General features: G+C 34.3%; 7 protein-coding genes across 8 annotated transcripts; 3 read left to right on the forward strand and 4 right to left on the reverse strand.

Annotated features, from left to right (window-relative positions):
- Window positions 1-336: 336 nt before the first annotated feature.
- Window positions 337-775, reverse strand: LOC111200621 (putative defensin-like protein 128). Its single transcript, XM_022691844.2, has 2 exons — window positions 672-775; window positions 337-591 (listed from the first exon to the last, which is right to left on the reverse strand). Exons 1-2 carry the CDS (start codon window positions 748-750, stop codon window positions 413-415), a joined length of 258 nt encoding a protein of 85 aa, XP_022547565.1. The 5' UTR covers window positions 751-775; the 3' UTR covers window positions 337-412.
- Window positions 776-3,372: 2,597 nt separating this feature from the next.
- LOC106415454 (E3 ubiquitin-protein ligase At1g63170) lies at window positions 3,373-5,258 on the forward strand. The gene is made up of 5 exons (XM_048741347.1): window positions 3,373-4,072; window positions 4,150-4,269; window positions 4,358-4,490; window positions 4,579-4,743; window positions 4,829-5,258. The coding sequence occupies exons 1-5, from the start codon at window positions 3,543-3,545 to the stop codon at window positions 5,000-5,002; spliced, it is 1,122 nt and encodes a 373-aa protein (XP_048597304.1). The 5' UTR covers window positions 3,373-3,542; the 3' UTR covers window positions 5,003-5,258.
- A 1,164-nt stretch (window positions 5,259-6,422) lies between these two features.
- LOC106413876 (BON1-associated protein 1-like) lies at window positions 6,423-7,253 on the reverse strand. The gene has a single exon (XM_013854612.3). It carries the CDS (start codon window positions 7,194-7,196, stop codon window positions 6,561-6,563), a length of 636 nt encoding a protein of 211 aa, XP_013710066.2. The 5' UTR covers window positions 7,197-7,253; the 3' UTR covers window positions 6,423-6,560.
- Window positions 7,254-16,346: 9,093 nt separating this feature from the next.
- Window positions 16,347-17,603, reverse strand: LOC106411973 (putative methyltransferase DDB_G0268948). Its single transcript, XM_013852841.3, has 2 exons — window positions 17,364-17,603; window positions 16,347-17,178 (listed from the first exon to the last, which is right to left on the reverse strand). The coding sequence occupies exons 1-2, from the start codon at window positions 17,571-17,573 to the stop codon at window positions 16,552-16,554; spliced, it is 837 nt and encodes a 278-aa protein (XP_013708295.3). The 5' UTR covers window positions 17,574-17,603; the 3' UTR covers window positions 16,347-16,551.
- Window positions 17,604-19,100: 1,497 nt separating this feature from the next.
- On the forward strand, window positions 19,101-21,063 carry LOC106411616 ((+)-neomenthol dehydrogenase). Its single transcript, XM_013852408.3, has 5 exons — window positions 19,101-19,371; window positions 19,463-19,715; window positions 20,070-20,135; window positions 20,213-20,383; window positions 20,475-21,063. The coding sequence occupies exons 1-5, from the start codon at window positions 19,352-19,354 to the stop codon at window positions 20,853-20,855; spliced, it is 891 nt and encodes a 296-aa protein (XP_013707862.2). The 5' UTR covers window positions 19,101-19,351; the 3' UTR covers window positions 20,856-21,063.
- On the reverse strand, window positions 20,823-22,087 carry LOC106411617 (LIM domain-containing protein PLIM2c). 2 transcript variants are annotated; one of them, XM_022691263.2, is made up of 4 exons: window positions 21,849-22,087; window positions 21,676-21,775; window positions 21,571-21,596; window positions 20,823-21,483 (listed from the first exon to the last, which is right to left on the reverse strand). In XM_022691263.2, exons 1-4 carry the CDS (start codon window positions 21,981-21,983, stop codon window positions 21,097-21,099), a joined length of 648 nt encoding a protein of 215 aa, XP_022546984.2. In that variant the 5' UTR covers window positions 21,984-22,087; the 3' UTR covers window positions 20,823-21,096. The 2 variants fall into 2 exon arrangements, with proteins under 2 accessions (XP_022546984.2, XP_048597305.1); XM_048741348.1 differs by having other exon boundaries at window positions 21,571-21,599.
- A 775-nt stretch (window positions 22,088-22,862) lies between these two features.
- On the forward strand, window positions 22,863-25,866 carry LOC106416227 (DEAD-box ATP-dependent RNA helicase 12). Its single transcript, XM_013857082.3, has 10 exons — window positions 22,863-23,484; window positions 23,660-23,720; window positions 23,789-24,023; window positions 24,115-24,353; window positions 24,455-24,706; window positions 24,797-24,977; window positions 25,075-25,163; window positions 25,246-25,319; window positions 25,411-25,547; window positions 25,628-25,866. Exons 1-9 carry the CDS (start codon window positions 23,267-23,269, stop codon window positions 25,487-25,489), a joined length of 1,428 nt encoding a protein of 475 aa, XP_013712536.2. The 5' UTR covers window positions 22,863-23,266; the 3' UTR covers window positions 25,490-25,547; window positions 25,628-25,866.
- The last annotated feature ends 1,392 nt before the right edge of the window (window positions 25,867-27,258 follow it).

The raw sequence follows: 27,258 nt of genomic DNA on the forward strand, positions 1-27,258 counted from the left end.
CCTTACAAGATCTATTATGGTATTCTTACATTTTGAAACGGGTACGAATCGAATTTTTTGTTTTGTTCGGTTTGGATTTTGGATTACGGATTTTATGTAAATGGCGACTTTAGTAAAGATAAATACGATTATATAAAAAATTTAATAAAAAATTATCCTGTCTTTTAAAAATGCGGATCAAAATCTAGTAAACAATTAAAATCGGACATATAGGTGGATATATATATCTTTTGTTTTTGGACTATGTTTCAGTAGCGTCGTACGTACCCAAAAAACCATAGTTCAGTATCCAGGGCAGTTCAAATGCGATCTCACATTCATGTAAGAATTGAAAACAATTGCAAGAAACTATTAAAGTTTTTATTATAACATTCATATAGCCTTTTTAGATAAGAATAAAACAGGAAAAGAATCAACTCTTGCATATATAATTGCAGAGGCAAATAAAGCGTCTGTCAACGGTTCGGTAACACTGGCCAGTTCCACCCAATTTCTGGTCACACAGAGCTGTGCACGTCGGTCCATCGCAGTTGTCGTTTAAGAGAATCTGATGACAGATATGCTGTCCTTGTGTCTCTTTCGCCACCATCCCTAAAAAGATATTTCAAGAACATGAGATCTAAAAAACGTGCGTATAATAGTTTTTCATTGGTGGTAATTGTAAAACAAACCTAGAAATAAGACGATGAAGATCGCAAGAGTCGTGAATTTTGTCATTTTATAGACTTGTAGTGTACATGTAAATATCATCTCTATTTATATATGAAATTGTGCGTGTACATTTTAGTAAAATTTAGAATATATAGGACAAGATATACATGACATCAAAATATAAAATAAAATAAAATTTAACTAAATGGAAGCAGTTTATTTGGAAAGAAATCGTATTAGTTTTTTTTGGATTGTATTAAACTTACATAGTTATACAAGACTACAAAACATAAATTATTACACAAGCAATAATATTAATTAAAAAGGAAATAATGTTAAGTCAAATAAACATAAACATTTGTATAAGCAGGCCCGGGCTTGACCCAAAACGTACGATACAAACGTATGGGGCCTATTATTTTTGTCAAAATTTTAGGACCTATTTTCTTCAATTTCATTGCTTATAATTATATCAGTTTGATAATTTGTTATGTGTATATTTTTTTTTTTTGTCATCAACAATACAGACTCATACTGACTCTGTAAACCAAACCGGGTGATCTGAATCCATGTGAACAACAAAAGACGGTTGCTTTCTAGCACTGCACGCTAGACGATCCGTCTTTCAATTTTGCGTCCGTGGTACATAGATAATCTCTGATCGGGTGAAGCTCTCTTTCAGGGTCTTGATATCTTCCAAATAATTTGCAAAAGCTGGTCATTCTTCTGGTTCGGAAACCATCTTTACCAATTGAGAACAATCCGTTGCAAACGTAACCTGAAATTGACGTAAATTCCTCATACATTCCATTGCCCAGAGCAACGCTTCAATCTCTGCATTAAGAGGCGATAGACTAGCCCTAACATTCCTCGCCCCCAACAATCCATCAAAACCTTCCAAAGTACTAAGCCAACCTTGTCCTGAAAAACCATCCCTCTCTTTCCACGAGCCATCTGTAAAACACCATCGTCCTGAGATCGACGGCAATATCGCATCTATTATTTGTGGTGTCGTCCTCTGGTCATTCACTACTTGTGCCTCAGCCCACAGTGTTGACTCTGTATCAGCCAATTTAAGCGTATCCATAGGATCTATATCCAAATTACTGAAAACTTTATTATTCCTAGCTTTCCAGATATACCATAGTATCCATGCAAACTGATGATCCTCCATCTGCGGGAGAACTCTCCAGAATAGATGATCCATATTTGTGAAGAGGGATCTAGTTGGAAAAATATCTTGATTTGATGGTATCTTCGAAAGAGCCCAGACCTGAAGAGCTGGAGGATATTCAAAAAACACATGATTTGTCGATTCCTCAGGAGCTCCACATCTGGCACAACAAATATCCCCATGGATCCCCCTCGCTTGTAAATTCTTCCGCACTGCTATATATCCTGACACCAGTTGCCATAGGAAATGTTTTAACTTTGGTGGGCACCGTATTTTCCAACAGTAAGCCTTCAAAACATCAACTGTGGGACCAATCAGTAGCGGTGGCCTTTCTCTATCAATTTGTTATGTGTATATAAACCATAAGAAACAAACATTGTGGGACATCACTATAATACAAAAATAATTAAAATTTATATATTCTGTATTATTAAATATGAGTGGATTAAAAGGCAAAAAAAAGGAAAAAAAAATTGTGACGACAACAAAAAAGAAAAATAACTGATTTGATAGATGATTTTGCAAAAAAAAAAATACAAAAAAATCTATATTTAAGAACTGATAATTTTTCTTAGTTTTGAAGATATTGTGTTTTTTTATTATAAACTTAAGTTTTTATCGATATATTTTTTATATACTATTTAGGGGCCTCAGTTTCGTATTTCGTATGGGACCATGAATATCTGAGGATCGGTAGTATAAGATTTCTGATGCAAGGATAATGAAAATGGTAACGTGATGTGAAAATCAATAACTATTTTGTTATTCAACCATAGGATCAAACAGAATAAAAACAGCTACGCCAGTCAAATGATGACTTTATGGTTATTATATCTACTAAAACTCAATAATAATTCAGAAACATAATTATCTGATACTCTCTTTGTTTCAAATCAAATGTCGTTCTAAATTATGTCACTCAAAATAATAAATTGTCAAATGTTTAGTTTTGTCTTTATTTAACTATTAAAATTTTGTTACATTTATTTTTAGTTTAAAGGTAAAAAAACTATTAATAATAAAAATTGCATTAAAATCCTAAAATGATATTTGTTTTATAACAAAATTTTTATTATACAACAAAATTTAATATAAAACAGAATGAATATCAATTTATATTAGATTTATTGTAAAATGTGTTGATTTACCGTTGTTTTGATAGTATTGCAAATAAACATTATGTTTTGATTATTTTCACTAACTTTAATCTTTTAAATTTATAGATCGGAAATCAAAATTACATATCCAATCTATTAATTGTTGAATAATGAGATTTGCTGAAAATAGCTTTAATATTGGACCAAAACAAAATAATTCAATTCAAATCAATTTATAAAATAAAGTTGCAAAATGTGCTAAAGCGTAAACCAATCTATATATTTTGTCGGCAAATCAATCTAATTTAAAATCAAGAATCAACAACAACAACAAAATTATTGGAAACTTTTAATCTTTTTTTAAACAAACAAATTTATCAACACTAATCACATGATTTTGATGGAGATCTAAATAAATTAATAATTAAGTTATATATTAAATTAAAAATGGAACATTCATTGAACGAACGTGAAGAGAGACATTCTCTTATCGTTTTCAACTTTTTCGAGAATAGTCCAATCCCCCAATAGTCGGCAGATCTCCAGCGATTCCAAACCCGACCCATCTCGATTCGAACCAATCCCGATCGACCCGTTTACCCAAGATCCAACCTTGTCAGATGAATCCACCGATCCCCATCCCAGCCTCTTCCTCACCGGCGATGGACGCTTCGCCGCTTCTAACCCGCAACAGGCGCAACACCCCCCGCCCCTCCCAGCCCCTCCGAGGCGCAGCGTCGAGGCTCCTCCGCCGCGCAAGCAACCGCCGGATGATGCTCCGCGAGCCTTCCGTCAGAGTCCGCGAGGTGGCGGCTGAGCAGCTCGAGGAGAGGCAGAGTCAATGGGCCTACTCGAAGCCCATCATAGCCCTCGATATACTCTGGAACTTTGCGTTTGTGGTTGTGTCGATTGCGATTCTAGGGTTTAGTCCTGAAGAGCATCCCGAGGTTCCTCTGAGGCTGTGGATCGTTGGGTATAGTCTCCAGTGTTTGTTTCACGTTGGTTGTGTGATCGCTGAGTATAGACGACGAAGACGACAAGCTAATCCTCAGAGTGAAGAAGGGTCTGAAAATCACGGGTCTTTCAGTGGAAGCGAAGATGAATCTGATGGTTATGGCGTTGAGGACGGTGATGATGATCATCGAGCTAGGTAAAGTTTCAATCTTTACTCTGTTTTGAACTCTTTACTCTGTTTACTCTGTTTCATTGCTCTTTACTCTGTTTCAGTTTCGCCAAGCACATTGAGTCAGCAAACACGATGTTCTCTTTTGTGTGGTGGATCATTGGGTTTTACTGGGTCACTGGTGATACGGAGGCACTTGCTCAGTCTTCGCCACGTCTCTACTGGTTTGTAGTCTTAAAATAACAAAATCTTTGCTTATGCTTTTCTCAAAAGATTGTTTCTTTGATCAAAAATGCTTTGGTAACTTTGCAGGTTGTGTGTTGCATTCCTTGCTTTTGATGTGATCTTTGTTGTCATTTGCGTTGCGGTTGCTAGTCTAATTGGTATTGCTGTTTGCTGCTGCTTGCCTTGCATCATCGCCATCTTATACGCATTGGCAGATCAGGTAAGAGAAGGCATTGTAATAAGCAAAAGCTACTTGTAAACTCGTTTTGGTTTTTGAATGTCTTTCATTGTTGTTATTAACGTTTTAGGAAGGCGCGCCTGATGAAGAGATAGAGAGGCTTTCGAAGTTTAAGTTCCTTACAGTAAAGGATTCTGAGAAAGTGAATGGTGAGGTCCAAGAAACTCAGGGAGGGATAATGACTGAGTTAGGTGTTGATTCTCAAACCGAACGTGTGATATCTAGCGATGATGCTGTAAGTAACAACCAAAATCAAAAGGTCGTTTTCGATATAGAGAGAGAGAGACTGAAATGATTTGAGCATAATCGGTATTTTGCAGGAGTGTAGCATTTGTCTGTGTGCTTATGAAGATGGAGCAGAGCTTAGGGAGCTTCCTTGTAGACACCATTTCCATAGTGTATGTGTAGACAAATGGCTAAGGATCAACGCGACTTGTCCTCTCTGCAAGTTCAACATCCTCAAAAATGAACATAGTGGCATTGAACAAGTGTGAGGAGGAAGAAAAAGATTAGTTTCTCTCTGAGTTAATGAGCTGCTTATCAATCACTCCCTTAAACCTCGTTTATTATTTGACTACTATAGAGGGAAGAACAAGAGAAGACCGTAAGATTTGTTTTTGAGAACAAAGCTGCAGTCTTTTTTGTCATTGTTTATTTTCTTTCTTTATATAATTTTGTAAATGCAATAAGTAAATAGTTCGGTCGAATGATGTTTACTTGAGCGAGTCAAAGAGATCCGAGTTTGATTTATTTACGGTGGTAAAAAGTATTTGACCAACCAAATGAGATTGACGGTTGTGCGAGGTCACTGTTGATGAGGTGGATTAAGAGGAGGTGATCATTATGATCACGTCCTAAAGATTATTCAAGTCGGTTCAATATTGTAATCATAATTAACGAGAGAAGCGTGTGGATTAGGCTAAGGCTTTTGTAATCAAAATGCAATTTCAGCGAATGGACCAAAACAAAGAGTCGGCCCTGCGGCGCCCACAAACTTTTACCAAAACTAGCAAACAAAATACTACAGAACGTTCTTTATTGTGGAAACTTTTTAGTATTGTAGTCTGACATCAGAACGTTTGGATTTTATAAATTTTAGATAGAATGAATTATGCGAAATAACAGAATTTTTTTTTTCACACAATCTCTACCATAGTATAAATAAAACCATTATGCACAAATCTTATAAATACAAATCATATAAAATTAATTTTTTTCATAAAACAAATGTAATTAACGATTGCAAAATCATCCGTAAAGATATGGGTCCTGCTGAACCCCAATCCCCAATTATGAGAGATGCTTTTATCCTCAGCGGCTCATAGCAGCTACTGACTTCACGTGGAGATAACTTAAACCGGCCTACGCATTACATCCGTGGAAGTGTTATCTCTTCCCTAGCTACCAGTGGACAAGTCATTTTTTGTTGTCTACTCTATCATGTCAGAATAATAACTTATGTCAACTTTGTTTGGTCAGCTGCAATACCTTTTTATAAAGACTAATGTACATGACTATATGTCCAAGTGGATTTTGCAAAAAGCAAAAAAAAAGAGACTAATTATCAATTTGTAAAGCATTCATAAAAAAAAAAAAATTGTATTCATCAATACATCCAATTAATTCTATAAATATTATCATAAACTATGCCTGGCAATGGAGATAACATTCTCAAATGCTTAAGAAATTGTAACATCTTTTTAAAACTGTCACTAGTAGTAAAATACTCGAATTAATTTATATACTATCAGAAAGCCTTATGTTTAAAACATACTATTTATTTGATTTTTTAATTACACACGCCACGAATCACCGCGGGAAACGTTTTTATTATTATTATTATTTTTAGCAGCTGTTTTTATTATTATTTAAAACTCTGTAAGTGTTTCTAACTTTTCGGCTAACACACACGAGGAGCACGTATAGAGTTTGACTTCCTTGTAATCATTTTTGTTTCCAGACATCAAATAAGTTTTTTTTTTGTATAGTAACAAAGAAAAAAAATATTAATCACAAGTCTTTGTGCAGCACAGCAGCCAAACACCACCAAATTTACGTTGGCCGTTGAAGCACACACCAAACAGGAACTCCTGTAACAATCCGACCACCATAGCCATCAATAGCCGGAGGCTCCGATCTTGGTCTCCACAGACCCGTCTCCGCTGCTTGCGACGAACAAGCTCCATAATCTTTCATCGCCGTGGAAGAAGATTTGAACTCATCTGTGGAATAAGGTTTAACCATGATTGAAACATTCACGATTCCACACTTATCCCCATATTCATCTCTTAACCTATAGCTCAAGAAATTCAAATGTCCTTCAGGTGAATACCTTCCCATGAAGTCTGACGTTGGGATCTTAGCTTCTCCTATCTTCTTCTCGCGTCCAGAACTTGTTCGAAACAACACCTCGATGTAGATGAACTGTTCAGTCCCGCTCATGGGCATCTCCAACTTGCAGTTCCACGTTGGACTGCTTCCTCCCGATACGTCAAGATGCGACGGTCGAGACTTCTCACCTATTCTTGCAACGGCGAAAGTCTTTTTCTTTAAGAGTCTCCGGTTTAACTTAAGACCTTCTGCGGATCTTATGTCAATCTCAACTGTCTTTGTCATTGTTGTATACAAACGAGGATGATCAGTTCTACGTATATATATCATATGTTGTTTTTGTGTTAGTATGTACATATGTCTATGTATGTATTATTGAAATAATCATTTAGCCAGAAGTAACGTGCCGTTGTTTATATAGAGGACACAGTATCATTAATGATCTTTAAATACAACGTGGTCGACGAAGGTGATTGGGAAGTTCGGCAAGAAGAAGCCACGATTCTTCTCGTCTATTTCCTGTATTATAAGTAAATGAGGATATCGACTTAAAACAAAATTGAGTGGCAAAAAGAAAAGACTTTTTAGGTTATAAGTGTTTCTTTCTTTATAAAAAAAAAAATCAAATTACAATAAAAATAAAATTTTCGTACGTACAAAAAGAATTTGTTCTATTTAATTTACGAATATTTATATTAGGTTTAATATACTATAAACTAAGATTTTATATATTTGGTGAGTTAGTAGTCTTCACTTAGGAATTGATTGTTTTTTTTTTGTAAATTAACTTTTGTTTTGCTGCTGATTTACTTGCAATTTTTCATTTTCTTTTTACCCTACAAACATAAATAATTGTTAGTATTGACTTGAATGTCATCGACTAAAACTTCAAAATAACGATAAGATAACAAAATTGATAAGATGATTTACTGGATTATATATTATAATTATAAGTATTCTGTAGTAAAAAGTGACACTTTTTTTAATAATTAATACTTTTACACATGTTAAAAAGAAATTATAATCTGATTATATATCTATATCTTTGTAGTTACACTAATTTTAAGTAACTATAAGCTAATAGCAATTTAATATATTCAATTACTATTTTATTTTTTACTTATAAAAATATTAAAACCAATATTTTTATAAAACACTTATTAATTTGGCATTTATCCAGACTCAAAAACCCGAACTGGAACCGACCCAAAAATCGGTCTGGATCAGATACGGGTAATACCGTTTTACTCCATAGGTCTTGTTGTGGAGGATCTGCGGATCTTGAAATATACTCGACCTGAATCCGAAATCAAATAGGTATCTGAAATATCTGAAATTTCTAGTATATATTAGGTATTTATCGATAGTTCAATATATTTTTGGTGTTATGGATATTTTTTAAGTTTTAGGTTTGGATTTTCGGGTATAATTATGAGTTTAGAGTAAAATTTTAGATTTTTTAAAATCTAATTTTGGATATCGGATCAAATTTTAAGTATTTTTTTATGTTTTTTAAATTTCTGATATTTTAAGTATTTTTGTGTGTTTTAAGTATTTATGGGCCATACTCGGTAGGATCCAAATCGAACTGAACCGATAAATTATAATTATTTTATTGGATCTAACTATTTAAGATCCTAACCGATCGAAATCCGAATGATCCAAATCAAACCGAAATCGACAAATTCTAATTATTTAAGTGGGTTTAATTAATATCTAAGACTAGAAGGATCTGGATCCGACGAGATCCGATCCGAACTCGAATGTCCTAGAAAAGAGTAAAACACAGCGTAATTCTGGGATTGCCGCAAGGAAAAATGTTAAGACAGATCTGCTAAATAAGGGCGATATAGCGTTACGGCCCTTGCCACGTCGGTAAGTAGTGACCCCACTCAGTCACAGACACGTTAATTAAAGTAACCAAATATTAATTTACTTCCGTGATTATGACCTTTTTTTTTGTCGGCAACATGATAACTTTATATATTTCTATTTCATTTAAGGAAAAAAGTATTTTCTGAAGAGTACTAGACTACTACTAGTATATAACAAACGGTGTGAAAATGTCCCACCGATTCCAGCTGCATGAGAAATGCGACTGTTAAATAAAGCGTGTTCAAACAGCTATGAAACAAATGTAAGGAAGGAAAGTACTCGTATATTTCTTACCTTCAATTCATTTCAAATAAAATTAATCATAATTTAGTAACTAATGGGCACGCATTTCCAATGAAATGCCTCTTTTTCTTTCACACACTAGCTGTCTAGCTCGAGATTTCTTAGCATATACAGTATGTACTTGTCGTATAGAATAAGCCAAGACTATGGTACCAATTGTTTGAAATGTCGTATTCTAGGGACTAGGATATATTCACATTTGTTATGGTCGTGTTATTGTTTCTTTTTGATAAAATCGAGGCACAGTCAAATTCTTTTGTGCAAAAAAAGTTTCTAATTTTTATATATTGTCACAAAGTGGTTTAAGTTTGCAGTGGATGGAGTATCAACCGATTGGGCTTGTACTCTAATAACAATTAAAATGTTCTTATGTATCGCTTTATACTTTCCACATACATTATCATTTTATAATATTTAACATAGACTTTGTTAATATTATGAAATTTCTTAGTATAAGATTTTGAAAAGTTATCACGCTCGATAGCTTTCGTTTATACTCCTTCAGTTTCAAAAAAATGTATATTTTAGAAAAAGAATTGATTCAAGAAATATATTTTTATATTTTTTATGTAATTTTTGTTAACTAATAAATTTTTTTTGCGAAATTCAAAAATATTAATTGCATTTTATAAAAAAATATTGGTTTTAAAATATAGGAACTATAAATTACATAAAACTATACATTATAACTAAGTTTTAATGTGTTTTATTAAAAAATGTGAAAATTCTAGACATTTATTATTTTGAAACGGATTGTGTATTTTTGTTGTTGAAAGAGTCATAAATATAACTATTAGTTAGGACTTGCAGATTCAAGATAATAACATCAAGCTACTTTTCTTGATAAATAATCAACATATGAGAAGGCTTTTTTACCAATTTCACCAAGAATCGTTCAACACATTTGGAAAATATATCGTGACTTTCGGTAAATGAAAATTAGAGAACTCAGGTTTGTTATAAATTTAGAATATAAAGAAATTTAAATAAGTAAAGATAATCACTTTCATATTTGTCGATGGAGACGAAGATTCGTGTAAAATTGTGTTTGTATGAGTCGTAGACGCGGCGTGTGGGTGTGGCGTATACTATATGCTCTACTTGTATACTTGTGCAGTTCCTTAACCCTTTGATTATGGGACAAAAACTCAAAACTCCCATAATTTTAAAAAGACTTCAAACGATTAACTAAACCATATTTTATTCTGTTCCCTACCAAGAATCAATAACTTTCAAGCGCAAACACACAAAAAAAAAAAACTAGACAATAGATATATCATATAGTTTCTGTTTTGAAATGTGTACTGTACTGCATTACACGAGTCATTTACGAAAAAGCCAAAAAGGGATATAGTCATTTATAACTAATCTGGAGTGTTGTGGGATTCTCGACTTCTCTCACATTCGATCTAGAATTCCACTTGGGCATATTGGAATATATATAGTCATCTATAACTAGCTTCCGTATAACTTGCTTCCTCTTTTCCTTTTTTTTTTCCTTAAAATGTTTGGTCACGTTGTATATCATATCCAGTTATGAGTGGTGTAGAAAGAAAAACTATTAAAGTGATTTCAAATTTCCAACTAATGCGTCAAGAATACAAAGTCTGTAATAAAAGAAAAGCTTCTCATAACATGAAAAGCTACAATTTTATGTCCATTCGATTTGGAGGAAGAACAACTTAACGTCCCACAACACTCGAGAGCCACACACTTATCACTATCATATATATATATTTATAACCTATGAAGCAAACTTTGTATCTGAAATAAATTTGTGTTTCTAATTAAACCGTATGTGTGTGAGGTGAGTGTAATATATTTGTATTTAATTCAAGATGGATTTGCAATAATATTCTTAAACTTCTTTTGTTGTTATTTCCCAACCTTGTATTGTGGTGCATGGTCAGAGTATTTTGTTTTGAACATACGGTGAATGGTCATGTTGTGAATATCAAACTTTGTTTGAATCTTATTGCTTCTGTCGGATGCATCATGCATGCATGCATCACAATAGAAGGCGTGTCATTACGTAACGTTAGCTGATCTTGTAGAAAATAAAACCAATTAATAAATTAAGTATATAAGAATATATCATAGTGAGGTTTATATAACAACTTAACCACCTAACCACACATGGATGCATGGTCTAGTGGCACATGAATTCCGGAGAGCTAAGTAATCCGGGTTTCAAGTAATTTCACGATGTTTAATATGTGTGACAACGGATATGAGAACATATTTTGGGTTTTATTTGAATATTTGGAAAATGATCTATCCATGAGTTGCACTTCCTTTATATGATTAGTCTAAACGCTCTAAATAATCTCATGTTAATAAAAAAAAGGTGTAACCACTTTAATACTTGTGCGTAGTTTTTTTTTTCTTTTTTAACCAGGAGGGGTGTAGTTGATTTTCGTACTTGAACATATTCATAATTTATTTTATAAATATTTCCTTAGTGAAACCGTGATGTCTAATAATTATAACCACAATTAAGATTTGAAATTTTATCAGTTTTTGCAACGTGTTCAATTTCATTGCTCATTGCTATGTAGTTTACTAAGCATGCTATACCTGATAAAATCAGCGTGCCCTTTTTGTCTAGAGTGTAGAGTTGACTACATCCAGTGCCGTGCTTAAGCTTTGAGGGGCCTGAGGCAAAAATATACTTTTCTTATATATATTTTCTAGAAAATATTTTTTAAGTTGAATTAGGAGCAGTAAAGATTCATCTTAAAACAAGAATAAGGTTATTTCTGATCTTCTAGATGTTTAAATACTAGAACATAAAGTTTATTAACTTTGATCCAAAAAAGAAAGTTTATTAAACACCATACCATGCATTGTTTGTTTTATTATGAATTTTCAGATTTGTTTGAGCATACTTATAAATTCATTAGAATTTGGATGTTATACTATAATTATTATTATTGAGTTTAATAACAATAAGTTAAGAACTGAAATACATATAATATGAATGGAGGTAATAAAATGATTAGAAAAGAGTTTAAGAATATTTTTTTGGTTTGAAAATTATGGTAGAAAAAAAGTTATACAATTATACATAAAACGTCTTATGCGTTACTCCATAAATACATAAAACATAAGTTAATCATTCTCATAAGTCCATAACCTAATGAATTTTATAAAATTGGGGCTCTAAATTTCAGTTGAAAATGAGGGGCCTAAGGCGGTTGCCTCTTTGTTATAAGGGTGAGCACGCCTCTGACTACATCTATAAACAAAGTCACCCGATCGAGTTCACTTTCAAGTGTTTGTGACAAGGCATTTTAATACTGTTTTTACATATACGACATGGAAATTATAAGAGTATGAAGATCCGAATTTGATTCGAAATCTATTTTTAAAATATATATTTGGTTAAAAATCAAAACAGTAGTGGTTGGGAGACCAATGATTCAATAAAGACAGTGAAATAAAACAAATCCCTCTGGTATTACAATATTAACAATGAAGTTGATTGGTAACATGAGTTTATGAAAATATGAGATTATCTATACTATTAAAAGAGAATCACTCCTAAAAAAATCTACTTAAACAAGGTTGTTGGACCATTTCATTAGACTTAGCTATTTATTTGGTCTTAACTTATATTTCTCTAACTATATAAATACTTTACATAATTTAAATGAATTCATTTATTATTTTCTCATAATCTATTATATAATTGCTCTAACAATAAATCCATATGAATATATGATAGATTATTCAAATGTGATCATTACCACATATAATTCTAATAATAGTATAAACTTTTAATGGTTTAGTTATGTTTAATAGGTATATAATTTGTATTTTAAAATTTTAAGTACTCATTTGGTCCTTACTTTGGTTTCTATTTTTTCTATGCTCGATTATTTATGAAATTCAGCTTAATTTTGAGTTTTTTTTCTCAGTTTGGTACGGTCCAGTGCACTCGGGTAAATGTACTCAAACCTATACATTATTTCTTATATAAGAAGAATTTATTTAATTTCAAAAATAAACAGCGCGAGTCAAAATCTAGTTTATTTATTATTGATTGATTATAAATGAAAGTTCATAATTCTTCACATGCTATCTGATTTTAGTAATTCTAAATCAATATATGGCCTAAAATCATGTTAGAATATCTCTTTTTAGTTAAAAAAAAACAATTCAATAGTAATACATATATTAAACCTATATGAATGTAATCGTTTTTAATATGCGCAAGTGGAGTGATGTATCAATCCTAAAAAAACTAGAATTGAACCCGCATGTGCATGTAGATATATATATATATATATTTGTTTTAAGAATATAATTTTTAAAATATAAAATATTTTTTTATTTATGTACACAAATATTTTTTTAAAATTTTTGTTATATATATTCAAATTTATTTTTATGAAATTTTACTAATCATATATTCACTATTTATTTTATTTATTTAAAATGTGACATCATATTAATAATTTAAACATTAGTTTTATATGAATTATTACAAATTTTACATTTTTGTTTAAAAGGTTTCTATTATTGAAATATTTTGTGACTAAATTAAATTAGCTAATATTTTATTTTGAAAATATATTTTATTTAATGTATTATATTTTAGTTTTGTATTTTTTACTGTAAAATGTGGCCTAGATTAAATATGGTAAAAAATAATTGTATAATATAAAAGTATTTGGCTTTTACAGGATTTTTTTTATTCAACACAGGAAATTTTGTTTAGATCTATATTGTTTTCTGTTATAAAATATCATTTATGAATAAATTTAGGATATTTTATTTAATTTCTAGTTAGTGGTATAACATAGACTTTTTTATGGTAGATAAAAAATAGGACACTAAATTAATTTGATTGTATTTAATAAAATATATTATAATCTTTTTTAAAAAATTAAGTATATTCCGAAACTAGTGCGTATAATCTCAACGTTTTTAAAATGATTTGAGACGACATATATGAACTTCTCGATTCAGTACCAATTATTTTTGATTTGAGATACAACAATTCATCACATTTATTTATTTCTTATGGTAAAGTTGCTAACACATTTTTCCACCATATAGTTTGCCACTATAGATTATTCAGTTATAGTGATTCACTGGCAGACCATTTTTCAAAAGGAAAAAAATAGTGCCTGAAAATGCTAATTAAGATGAAGTGATATGTCAGCATCATTTTCATATTTAAGCTTATAATCTGGTATATTCCTCCAAATGAATTTCACCGGTTAGAGCCTACTCAGTTGTCATTTCATGATCTTCTCAATTTTTAATAGAAATAAAGTTAGGTGAATGGATTTATTAGTAATTTTTAGAAGAAACTTCTGACTGATGTTGCATGATGCATATATATCCGGAACGCTATCATTAAAAGAAGGTGACCTAATAATTACCTAACAGGAAAGTCTTTTTGTAACAATCCTAAATTTCCATGAACTTCTTCCACATCTCTACTCTATTTTGTAATTTTTTTTTGCATCTATGTCAGATAATGCGCAGCCATGTATGCGTTGCGATTATACGCACTACCCAGTGACGTCATGATACATCTGACCTATCTTTCAATATTAAACGAATTAATATGATTATATGCACAACTTGCACATAGATTATTGAGTTTAATATAGAAGTATTAGACGCAAGGACTTGGAGAGTATTGATCCCAAAAGCAAAGGAGAATATTGCGAATGTTATTTATCACCTGTCTCCCCTGACCGGGCGGAGAGCGCTTGATCTTCACGCCACTGATTTTGGAGCCATACTTACGATAAGGGTTGTTGAGACGTTGCGAGATGATATAATGTATGTGAGACTCAAAACATGACGTGAGATAAAGGTACCGAGAACAGGCGATCATCATGTATAATCTTCGTATGTACATGCAAAGTTGTTTCACGTCGCCGTGATCCCGCTTACAATTGTAGTTAAGCTTGTTTGTGTATCTTGTGAAACTAGCAACATCAACTTGTAGTAATCACGACAACGAAGAAGCTTGTGAAACAAGCAAAATCAACTTGTATGATTCACCGAACAATAATTAAGACAGCTACAATTACTGACTCTCTACGCAATCGATCTTAATGGAAAAAGGATAACAACATCATAAACGCATACGTCATCTTGGTTTCATTAATTCATATCACAGATTAATCTCTGTTCCTGGAAAACCAGTAAGCAAATCTATAACGTACCGACCGTCTACGATTAATGGGCTACTCACGTCTGCTCACTCAGCATGTGAGTCCCATCCCGTTTCAACGGCCGGTCCGTTAATTTTCCAAAGTCCGAGAGTTATGTATATTGTCCCTGCAATCACCACTCGACATTTTCCCATGTTCTGGCTTTTCTCACTTTGTATCGCGAATTACTTCCCGATAGGTCACCCATCCTTCCACTACTTCAACTCAAGCATGCTTAACTCTAGAGTTCTAAACGGATGTGTGACAGAAAAGATAAGTCAATTTTGATGACATTGGTAGCCAAATCAATCCTCTTAAATCTCCTCATATATCATAACTCGGGATGTTACAATTCACTCTCTCTCAAAGAACGCAACGTCTTTGTTGCGCCCCACGATAGGTTTTATGACGTCTTTCAGGTTAGAATCGAAATGACTAACAAACTCTGATGCCACACTTATACTGTCCCGACCGCCCACGGTTAATGGGCCATCCACGTCCGTTCACTCAGCCCGCGGGCTCCATCCCGTTCTAACGGTCGATCCGTTAATTTTCCAAGGCCCGAGAGTCATGTATATTGTCCTTGCAATCACCACCTGATATTTCTCCGAGTTTTGGCCTCACTCACACGATATCGCGAATCACTTTTCGATAGGTCATCCATCCTTCCACAACTCTAGCTCAAGCACCCTTCCACAACTTTAGCTCAAACACACTTAACTCTGAAATTCTAAATAGACGTGTGTTATAAAATGTAAGTCAGTTTTGATATAGATAACCAAATCAATCCTATTAAGCTTTCCATATATCAAGGGATGTTACAAAATCAACATAAATCCGCGACGTCGTCATCCACTGGTTCATTGGGCTTATAATCAGAGTCGAGTGTGCTATTGGCTCAAATAACATGCTTGTGTATACTCTGTTTTTCTAGAGTACTAACATCTGGTTTGTTCATGAATTTGCTTATAGTAAGACCTTGTTGGTTTCTGTGGTTCTTTCTCTCTCCATGATATGCTCATTAGATCACATGACTGCGATGGGTGTTCAAATATTCCAATACAAAGCATGATGTTTGAACATTGGGCTTACAATATTACCGTAATATTATCATGGATTCATAAGGATACTCAAACATTGCAAAGTGAAATAGTATGAAAACTATATAAGTATATACTCTCTTATTCTGCAGTACAGTGCATTATTTATGTAAAACATTCGTTTTGAGAGCTGATATACTATTTGTTCGGTTTCGTCACTCATAAGAACCAGAACGACTCTCAAGTTGATAAGAAGTTTAAAAAAAAAACTATATTTCTATGTTACATAGTTTTTTTTAATCAAACTTTACGTACCTAGAGTTTTCCAGCGAGCATAAATGCTCTGTAAGCAACATCCTTGACTTGATTCTGATCACCCCAAGCTTCCTTGAACTCATTAATCATCGAAGGTTTTAAAAGCTCTGCTCCTTGCTCCTTAGCTTTCACTAGAGGCTGCCAAGATTTAAAAAACCCTAAATACCCATCAAGCGAAAGCTTATGTGGAATCTCGAGAGCTTTAGGCCTTCCTTGAGTCCCCAATCTTATATTTTTAAAAGGAAACTCTATTTCTTTATAACCATCAAACGCCAAATTCATCTTCAGGTTTCTGTACGGTTTAGTTGAATCCACCAAACGTTTCATGATGGCATCAACTTTTGGGGTGACCACGAGGTCGTTGTAGACCCAAACCGCGATTGTACCCCCTTCTTTACGAAGAACGCGTCTCACTATGGCATAGAATCTTTTTAGGTCGAAATAGTGGAGAGACTGAGCGGCTACAATGAGATCTATGGAGTTTTCTCCACCGAGTTTAGACACTAGCTCATCGTCCGACATTGATGCTGGAGTGTGAAGGTATGTGACATTTGGGTGCGGCTTTGCAATACTCATTGGTTTCTCGTCAATATCAGTTGCCACCACTCTTTGGTAGTAATCAGCGACCTAGTTACACATGTATGATTGAGATCACGATTAGTTCGTAAAAATTAAAAGATTCAAGTATTTTGAAGGAAATGATGTGGCAAAGGCTTCGAGATTAAAAAAAACTATTTTGGTTTGTGTGATAAATTTATAAGCATAGAAAAAATATAACAAAAGCATATGAAGTAGATGAGAAAGGAATGTACACCAAGAGCAGCCTGACCGTTGCCGGTCCCAACATCCCAAGCCACCTTATGGTTGCTGGTTCGACCAGCCAACACTTTGTACCATATTGTCGGATATGTTGGCCTTGCGTTCAAGTATTCATTAGCTTGCTTTTCCGTCAAAGTAGCCATTTGAGCCATTTTTTCGTTTTTTTTCTTTCTTTCTCGTTGCTTCTGGTTAATAAACTGCATTTTTGCTTCATGATATAAAAGTCTTGAAATTTTGGAAGGAACAAAAACAATCGAATCTTATACTCCACTCAACTTGTAAGTCTCGATTATCAAATTAGGACTTAATTCTATTTATTCTTTAGAGATAATGATTCTAGACAATGAAACCTGATTCTCCTTCACAATCAAAATACAGAAAATCTTTGTCAAATACATCCATGAAAACGCTAATCTGTTGTTCTTGTCAAACTACGGAAACTTATTTGTTACGATAACTTAGAATTAAATATCGCATTTATGCCGCAATCCACTATAGAGAAGATGTTTTAGCAATATTCTCAACGAATAGAATCAACATTCGACAATGCATGATCACATTCACATCGGTCATCGGAATATATTAGTCACTCACCCAGGGGCCGGCTCGGTGAGCAGTGCGACTGCCCCAGGGTCCAAGTTTTTCAATTTACTATTTGGCAAAGATAAGTGACATAAATTGAACATGGGTCGGGTTTATGGGTTGGGTTGGGTCATATTTTGTTAATTGAGTTTAAGTTTAATATATTACGATGATTTCCACCGTATTAGGGTCTGATTTGTTTTCCCGCTACGACCCGCAAATGCAGCTTTTGCGGTTGGTAGCGGTTGACAACGTTTCGAAACAATCATACAAACCGCTACAAATCGCTACAAACCGCTTCGAACCTCTTAAAATCAAAAGCTGGTTCCAGCTAGTGTTTGTGGTTGCGGTGGAAAAATAAATAAAATTATTTTCAAAAATATTTTAAAATGGAAATATTATAAATAAAAATATATACATATTTTATATATTAATTAAAATTCACAAACAATATCATAATTTGTTTTATAAAAAATTAAACTAACTATTTATTAGAATTCTTAAACATTTATATACACACATATATAAAGATATACACATATATAAAACGAAATAAAATATTTTAATTTTTTTTAATATAAATCTTCAAAACAAATTTTATTAAAATTATAACTTTTAACTAATTTAAAAATTTTATAAATAATTTTTTTTATTAATCATATTATATTTTATTACAATAGTATGTTTTTTCTTTGTTTTTTTTGTAATGCTATAATATGTTAATATGGGTAATTTATTATTAAACCGCTTCAATATCTTATAATCAACCAGTCACAAATATCCCGCAAACGCAACAATTTTTAAACGATGTACCAGTCATTCAAAACGCTTAATAACGCTTGAAACCGCAACCACCCGCATTCGTAAACTCTCGCACCCGCAACCGTAACCGTTAACTAGTCGGGCACTTAGTCTATACATGGTGTAGATGGCGAATTTTTTTCCAAAAAAAAATAAAACCATGGAGTTTCTGTTCTCGTATCATGAATGAACGTTATCATATCACACGTGAACACATGCAACGGCGTCGGATTAAATATCATTCTGATATGAACCTTGAGTTAGGCAAAACCTAAAATTTACTTACAAGAACAGTTCTTCCTGGGCCTCTTAATGTTTTGTAAAAACCAAATTCAAACCTACAGGTACAAACTATTTAGCGGTGAAATTGTGGCCCAACGGGAATCTCGGCCTCGTAGGTAGGCGATCGTTGTCACCGACGAACGTGAATCTTGTCTGTTGTTATGTTTTGTTTTTGGCCACTCACCCTTATCATCGAGAAACATCAATCTCTGAGATACGTGGCTCCATTGCCTTCCACATTTTTGTTGCATGCCAAGAAGAAAGACGAGTTGTTGAAACTGTTTGTCTGAAACTCTGAAAGAAAAAAGGTACGAAAATGACGGAGGAAACACCAAGGTATGTCTCGATCATCATCCTCTTAGTTCTTGATTTCACCTGTATTCTTAGTGATTTATCAGATTTTTTCTTCTTCTTGGGGGTGTTGTAGATATGCTGTAGTTACTGGTGCAAACAGGGGAATTGGGTTTGAGATCTGCAGACAACTAGCAAGCAATGGGATTAGGGTTGTTTTGACCTCTAGAAATGAGAAGAGAGGACAAGAAGCTGTTGAAACACTGAGGCAAGAGATTGGTGTTTCTGATCAAACCCTTGTCTTTCATCAGCTTGATGTCACTGATCCTGCTAGTGTCACATCTCTTGTCGAGTTTGTTAAAACCCAATTTGGAAAACTCGACATATTGGTATGATTAAGCTAGTGGATTTTTTTTTCTGATTAAGCTGCTCCTATTAGACTTGTGATTAACAGTTCTAGTAACGCTTAATCTTGAAAAAGCCAATTAGGTTTGCCTACTTTATGCACTTACGTGTTGTAAGCAAACGTGGATTAACCTGTGTTGGGGTTTGTAAATTAATTATGTGAATTAGTTATTTACATCCCTTTGTTCTGTATGTTTTACTTTTTCAAAACTCCAGTATTCTTTTTCCTTTTAAAAAAAGATCTTTATCTACTAAAGACGATTTCATTTTACTGATGTAATTTAAATGAGTTCTATAATTAACAGCAACGTTGAGTGATCTTTTGATTGCTTTTACAGATAAATAATGCAGGGGTTGGTGGTACAATCACTGATGTTGAAACTCTACAAGCTGGAGCAGGGAAAGTAAGTATGCTTTTGAAATAATAATCTCTGAATCTTTGTCATAGTCTAATGCTTTCTTTCTCAATTCCACATGGCAGGTAGGTTTCAACTGGGAGGAAACTATCACTGAGAATTATGAGCTAGCTAAAGAATGCATGAATATTAATTACTATGGACCAAAGAGAATGTCTGAGGCGTTTATTCCACTCTTGAAGTTATCTGATTCTCCTAGAATCGTCAATGTATCATCCTTCATGGGTCAACTAAAGGTACGTTCCAAAAAAAAATCAAGAATGCTTGAGATATGTTGGCAAAGAAACCCTATTTTACATTATTACGTTTGGTAAATGTTTACTATAGAATATATTTAACGAATGGGCAAAAGGAGTTCTTAGCGACGCAGAGAATCTAACTGAGGAGAGAATTGACGAAGTAATTAACAAACTTCTCGAAGAATTCAAAGAAGGAAAGGTTAAGACAAAAGACTGGGCTAGTGTTATGGCCGCTTACGTGGTTTCCAAGGCAGGGCTGAACGGTTACACAAGGATCATAGCCAAGAAACATCCTGAGATTCGCGTGAACGCTGTTTGTCCTGGCTTTGTTAAGACGGATATGAATTACAACACTGGAGTTTTGTCTGTGGAAGAAGGAGCATCAAGTCCTGTGAGGTTGGCTTTGCTTCCACATCAAGAAACTACTTCTGGTTGTTTCTTTTACCGCAAGCAACTCTCAGAGTTTTGAATTTTCTGCATGAGAAGTATCATAAACTTCCAAAAAAGTAATTAATGTAATGGGAGAATGATTGTTTAATCTACATAATGATTGTCATAGAGATTGAGCTAGCTCAATCAATATCTTTGTTATTCATTTCATGCATGAAGACATTCACATACAGGGGCTCCAAGTGTAACAGATATATGTTGGTCTAATACATTGCTTTACTTATAAATGTATAAACAGTTTGTATATGACCCGGATTATCTTAAGAGTCATGCTCTTCACCTGCTTCCGGGGCTACACCAGAAGCTTCTTCTTCTGTAGGGTTTGCTTCGGACTCATGTTCTTCGTTGGTTTCGGTTTTGTCTTCCTCAGATGAGCGTTTGTGGTTAGCAGCGGCTAGGACATGATTGTAGTTACCTTTCTCTAGAAAAAGCTGATTGAAATGGACCTTACAGTAAAGGATGCCATTGAGAGCAGCATATGAAGAGTGTGTTAATGGGCAGCCACCGTGTGCACATCTAAAGCAAGTCTTGTGGTAAGACTCTCCTTCCATTGTTATCTTCTCTAGAGGATAAACAGTTTTCTTGCAAGCTGCACATTTGTCTTGTGTTCCGCTAAAGAAGGAAGATAACTTGCTTGGAGCCCTCGTCTAGATTCACACAGAATAATCAGATTTTTTTTTAAAAAGTTAGGGAACAACAAAAACATAGGAATGTTTGATCGTTTACGTGCATACCACGTCATTGGATTTCTCGGTCTTTCCTGCTGATAAATGAGAGTAAGTAGCCAAGATTGTTAGACTTTCCAACAGATGTGAAATCAACAGAGGAAGAAGATTAACCTGTCTGAAAATTCTTGCTGAAGTTTCCAGATTCTTTGAAAAGTTGTTCAAAATGGGGCTTGCAGTACAGAACTCCATCCATGGATGAGTAGTTGCTAATCTGCGAGAGATAGTAAATATTAACGGAACAATGGTGTAAGAATAAGAAGAACAGAGAGGAAGAAGATGTTTACCACGAGAGTGCCATTGCAATGGCTGCACCTGAAGCATGACTTGTGGTAAGGCATACCTTCCAAAGTCATCAAATCCATAACGTATACAGTCTTGTCACACGCCTTACATTTGTCTAGTGTCCCTGTAAACGCCATTGTTCTCTCTTCTTCCTTAGCCTTCAGATCACAAAAAGAAATCAAACTTCGTTTTTGTCCAATCTATATGAGCTTTCTGACTTTATTCAAATTCTTGAATTGAGTTTTTTTTCCTTTTCTAATGGTTGAGATTCGAATGAGGAGAACCCTTTAAATATTTTAATCATCCATATTCTATAATCTAATTTCGGCTAATTTATTTTTATTCCTAACCTCTTTTTCCATTTTGAAGTAAGTTATTTTTATGAACGGTAATTTATTCCTAATTTCGGGTTTCGGCCACCCCTCATGGTTGAATCACTCGCTCTCTGAAACGGTATGAGATCATGATTCAATCGGGAATCCTCACAACAACGATCTTCTCCGACTGCTCAATGCTCATAAGAGCAATCACCAGCAAAAGCCAGATCGAAGAGATCTACGGTGTTCTTCAAGACATCGACCATCTCTCTTTTCAATTTGCTTCTATTCATTTTTGGTTCATCTTTCGTTTTCAAAACAGAGAAACTGATGTCTTAGCTAAACAGATCCTTAAGGCCCATTGTTGTTTTATTTCTCTTGTTTAAACGAAGCCTTAGGCTAGAACTCCTTTATTTTTTCCTTCATTAATATAAGTACCTGTTATTGTTCAAAAAAGAAAAAAGGTTAATATTGTATATATCGTAAAGATGATCGTCATCTTGAGAATGTCTAATTCTACAGGGGTCCTTTCTTTATTATCAAGGAAAGTCTCAATCAGTCAATCTCAGAAAGAACTTATAAAAATTAGGGGTCATATATGAATCAATATCGAGAAAAAAAGGATTGCCTTGAAGTAATAACGGGAAATAAAAGTATTACTGTAAAGTAATAGAAAGATGAAGGGCCATATGTATAAATAACAGATAAAAGAGTGAGAAAGTCTGAAAGAAGTGGGAAAATCCATTGACGCGCCCGCCTGTAACAACAAGGACGGAGAGCGTACCCGTCACTTTCTATATTCCCTCTAACCAAATTTTTTCCCGAGAAAATTTTCCGTTACGCTTTCTCTTCTTCAGTTTTGTGAATAAACAAATCGGAACTCTCGATTCGTTTTCCCTTCTCCGTTCCTTGGTGTATACTAACACTCCGATCTCGCTCGCCCTGAGCTCCACGATCAGTTTCGTAAAACCCTAGGTTTTCGAACGAGCATTCTTTCGTTCTTAGGTTTCTAGATTACGGCGGTTATTCGTTTTCTTTGTTGAGTTTTGTGAACGGCGTTGAGTAGATTTAGTCTCTAGTTTTCGAGATCGAGAGAGATTGTGATGAATAACAACAGAGGAAGATATCAACCGGGGACTGGAACGGGACGTGGAGCGTACCAGCAGCAACCTCAAGCTCAGCAGCACGTTCAACGCGGTCAACCTCAGAACCATCAGCAGCAACAATGGTCAAGACGCGCTCAGCTTCCTGGAAACGCCACTAACGCTAATGAGGTCCAGACGACGTCGTCTCAGCCGCCCGTAGCTAGCAGCGATCCTAAGTAAGCTATCGTTTCTACTCCCTGCGCTGCGTATTACATTCTTGGAAAGGTTGTTATGCTACAAATGATTCGTGCTATTTGTAGAAAGAGATCTGTGTACTGTGATTTGATTTGAGAATGCGAAACTCATCTCTCTTTTGTGTTAATGGATTCTGTGTTCTCCGTTTACTCTCAGTGGCCAAGATTGGAAGGCATCGTTGAGGCTCCCACCTCCTGATACTCGTTATCAAACCGCGGTATGAGATTTTCTAATGAGTGGAGAGTCTCCTTATGTTTATGTTGAACATTGCTTTTTTGTCTGCAGGATGTGACAGCTACTAAAGGAAACGAATTCGAAGATTACTTTCTGAAAAGAGATCTGCTTAAGGGAATATACGAGAAGGGCTTCGAGAAGCCATCTCCTATTCAAGAAGAGAGCATTCCCATTGCTTTAACCGGTAGTGATATTCTTGCTAGAGCCAAGAACGGCACAGGGAAGACTGGTGCCTTCTGCATCCCAGTCCTAGAGAGAATTGATCCTAATACCAATGTTATTCAAGGTAATGCTCGTTTCCTTTTCGAACCTCTTTTTTTATTTGTGAAAATTATTTAGTTACTCTCTGACTGTGTTTGTTGTTTTTTTTAATACAGCCATGATTCTAGTTCCAACGAGAGAGCTAGCCCTTCAGACATCACAGGTTTGCAAGGAGCTTTCCAAGTACTTGAACATCCAGGTTATGGTCACCACTGGCGGTACCAGTCTGAGAGATGATATCATGCGGTTACATCAACCTGTACATCTGCTAGTTGGAACTCCTGGAAGGATCTTGGATCTGACCAAAAAGGGAGTATGTGTATTGAAAGACTGTACGATGCTTGTGATGGATGAGGTGAGCTCCTCAAGCTTTTGCTAATATCTAGACCTCAGATTTATTGTTATCTTGTGTTATAAGATTCAAAGTTTCTGACTTCTTACAAACTATCTTACCAGGCCGACAAGCTTTTATCTGCAGAGTTCCAACCTTCTCTAGAGGAACTGATACAGTTTCTGCCAGAAAATCGTCAATTTTTGATGTATTCCGCTACATTTCCTGTTACTGTGAAAGCCTTTAAGGATCGACATCTCCGGAAGCCATATGTTATCAATCTCATGGATCAACTTACGCTTATGGGTGTCACACAATATTATGCTTTTGTTGAAGAGAGACAGAAGGTTCACTGCCTCAACACACTTTTCTCTAAGGTCCGATGTTCTAGAACAATCTCAGTAACTATATAAGGATATGCCTACTCGATTTGGATGATCTAAAATAGCTATTGTTTTTAACTGCAGCTGCAAATAAACCAATCGATAATCTTTTGCAACTCTGTCAATCGCGTGGAACTGTTGGCTAAGAAAATTACAGAACTCGGTTATTCGTGCTTCTACATTCATGCGAAGATGGTACAAGACCATAGGAACAGAGTGTTCCATGAGTTCCGCAATGGTGCTTGCAGAAATCTCGTTTGCACTGGTATGCTTTGTGTCCTTACGAGCATGTACTTTGAACAATGATCAACGTGTACATGATGCTGAATGTTTATGACTGATTGGAAAATGAACTGGTGCAGATCTGTTTACTCGTGGAATTGACATTCAAGCTGTGAATGTAGTGATTAACTTTGATTTTCCTAGGACTTCTGAGTCGTATCTACACAGGGTAAGTCGAAACAAAAACTCTTTTTTTGATCTAGCTTCTGTAGTACAACCTCGTTTTCTTCGTAATACATGCTGTGATTCAGGTGGGCCGATCAGGACGTTTTGGACACCTTGGGTTAGCTGTGAATTTGGTAACCTATGAGGACCGTTTTAAAATGTATGTTGCTCTTAGCCTCTTACCTTGTTTATCTTATCGTCTTTTGTTTTAGTTTTCTATGTCAGTCATTTGTCATTGTTTTTGAAAACAGGTATCAGACTGAGCAAGAACTTGGAACTGAAATCAAACCAATTCCTTCGAATATCGATCAAGCAATCTACTGCCAGTAAACCTGTAACCGCACGAGAAAATGTTTCCACCCGAAGAGACACAGTGTTGATGAAAATGGTGAGGCTAAATCTTTCCTCTTAGCTTTGTCAAAAACATCATTTAATTGCTTCTTAAAACTAATGTCCCGCGATGTTCAGGTGTTTCTCAAGCTAGAAGGAGATGAGGGAACTGATACTTGGTGGTTCATGTAAAGACAGACTCGTTACAGACACTTACCGGAGTTGTTTGGTTCGGTTTGGTTTCAAATCTCTCTCTAGACTTTGTTTTGTGGTTCGAATGAAACCTTTTTTTAACGTTGGCACTTCTCTAACTCGGGAATGAGTAGAACATAAGGCTCTCCCTTTTTAGCCCATTTATGATCTTCCTATTATGACAATTGCATAAAAAAAAATTCTCCAATCCAGACCTAAATTAATTAAGCTTGTTTTGTAATTCACAAAATTACCAAAAAATCAGTGTATTTTCAAAGTTAAATTTATCATACAATGATTCACTATATTATTTCTATAGTGTTGTCCATTGAAGTTTTTTGTTTTGAAAAATTTATTTTTCAAAATAACACATTTGATTCAGATTTTTTGGTGGAAATATCTCGTTATTTGATAAAAGATATGTCGCATTTAATTCTTTCATGAAAATAAACATATATGAAACATATGTAGCAGAGAAAGAAGCATATATATGAAATACTGAAACAATAATATTTATTAAAAATAGTGATAATGAAACTGCTACTTTGACTTGTAGCTGACCATATTTATGGAGATATCAAACGGACCCCATCTTTGGTCTGCAAGGTTATGACACAATAGTATCTTCTCTTTCTTTGACTCTTTGTAATCCCTAAGCCTAGACGCATGACATGTCGAGTTTGTATTGGCTCGTTCTTTGACTTTGTAAATTTTTTACACTAAGAAACTAGCAATAATTCGAGTAAAAAGCTCACCACAGAAAACTTTGGCAAAAATAACTTTCATAAAGTCGTAATATAAAAGCAAACTTGTGTATAAATGGCCACTGTTCTCGTTTTTACTATTATAATTTAAATTTAAAACGTGTTTGTCGCATCAAACTGATTCTTCTTTCGGCTCTACTAGAGTCTACAAAGTCATTGTCGTATCCATTACTTCAACTTCTGCTTCCTTTCTTTAATAACTTGTACAATAATTTTCGTAAGATAAATAACAATAATAAATGTATCACTCTGATTTTTGTTTCCCGGCTAAAGAAGAGGGATGTCACGTAAGATCCGCCATTAATGCTCTTTTTTATTTTGTTTCCTGTTTCTTGCAATTTGAAAACCTGAGAACCCTAGCCCACTTCTTTACTTTGTCTTAGCTGTTTTCGACAACCCTAATGAGGATAATATCAATCACATTCACTCACCTTCAAAAATAGAAATTTTGTTAACTGAAATTATACTATTTTCTCAAAGAAAATTACTTAAGATATAATTACTCACCCCATTAGGCAAACACAATTTTTTTAAAAAAATATACAATTTATATTAATCAAAATGTCAAAGCTATAGGACTTGCAAGATACCATAGATCCATATGAAACCCTTTTGTATTTACATTTCTCAACAAAAATACAAAAAATCCGAATATTTGCACTCATGATTTTACGACCTGTTGTTGCTGTCATAAACATTAAATACAATATATAATAAATGTTGTACGAGTTTTGCGTGAAATAAATGCCCAGGGCCAGCCTCGAAGCTCGCTGATCGTCCTTTCTCAGTTCTCCTCTATTCCACACACAATCG

The sequence above is a fragment of the Brassica napus genome, chromosome A9, assembly GCF_020379485.1.
Source record: "Brassica napus cultivar Da-Ae chromosome A9, Da-Ae, whole genome shotgun sequence".
Classification (NCBI taxonomy): Eukaryota; Viridiplantae; Streptophyta; class Magnoliopsida; order Brassicales; family Brassicaceae; genus Brassica; species Brassica napus.

Coding starts and splice junctions, on each gene's coding strand:
- LOC111200621 (XM_022691844.2), bottom strand. CDS start 750: ATGATATTTACATGTACACTACAAGTCTATAAAATGACAAAATTCACG. Junction 592..671: donor CTTCATCGTCTTATTTCTAG/GTTTGTTTTACA, acceptor ATATCTTTTTAG/GGATGGTGGCGAAAGAGACA.
- LOC106415454 (XM_048741347.1), top strand. CDS start 3,543: ATGAATCCACCGATCCCCATCCCAGCCTCTTCCTCACCGGCGATGGAC. Junction 4,270..4,357: donor TCTTCGCCACGTCTCTACTG/GTTTGTAGTCTT, acceptor GTAACTTTGCAG/GTTGTGTGTTGCATTCCTTG. Junction 4,744..4,828: donor TGATATCTAGCGATGATGCT/GTAAGTAACAAC, acceptor GGTATTTTGCAG/GAGTGTAGCATTTGTCTGTG.
- LOC106413876 (XM_013854612.3), bottom strand. CDS start 7,196: ATGTACATACTAACACAAAAACAACATATGATATATATACGTAGAACT.
- LOC106411973 (XM_013852841.3), bottom strand. CDS start 17,573: ATGCAGTTTATTAACCAGAAGCAACGAGAAAGAAAGAAAAAAAACGAA. Junction 17,179..17,363: donor ACGGTCAGGCTGCTCTTGGT/GTACATTCCTTT, acceptor ATGTGTAACTAG/GTCGCTGATTACTACCAAAG.
- LOC106411616 (XM_013852408.3), top strand. CDS start 19,352: ATGACGGAGGAAACACCAAG. Junction 19,716..20,069: donor TTGGAAAACTCGACATATTG/GTATGATTAAGC, acceptor TTGCTTTTACAG/ATAAATAATGCAGGGGTTGG. Junction 20,384..20,474: donor CCTTCATGGGTCAACTAAAG/GTACGTTCCAAA, acceptor TGTTTACTATAG/AATATATTTAACGAATGGGC.
- LOC106411617 (XM_048741348.1), bottom strand. CDS start 21,983: ATGGCGTTTACAGGGACACTAGACAAATGTAAGGCGTGTGACAAGACT. Junction 21,776..21,848: donor ATTGCAATGGCACTCTCGTG/GTAAACATCTTC, acceptor TATCTCTCGCAG/ATTAGCAACTACTCATCCAT. Junction 21,600..21,675: donor CAGCAAGAATTTTCAGACAG/GTTAATCTTCTT, acceptor CTCATTTATCAG/CAGGAAAGACCGAGAAATCC.
- LOC106416227 (XM_013857082.3), top strand. CDS start 23,267: ATGAATAACAACAGAGGAAGATATCAACCGGGGACTGGAACGGGACGT. Junction 24,978..25,074: donor CAGAAATCTCGTTTGCACTG/GTATGCTTTGTG, acceptor GAACTGGTGCAG/ATCTGTTTACTCGTGGAATT. Junction 25,164..25,245: donor CTGAGTCGTATCTACACAGG/GTAAGTCGAAAC, acceptor GCTGTGATTCAG/GTGGGCCGATCAGGACGTTT.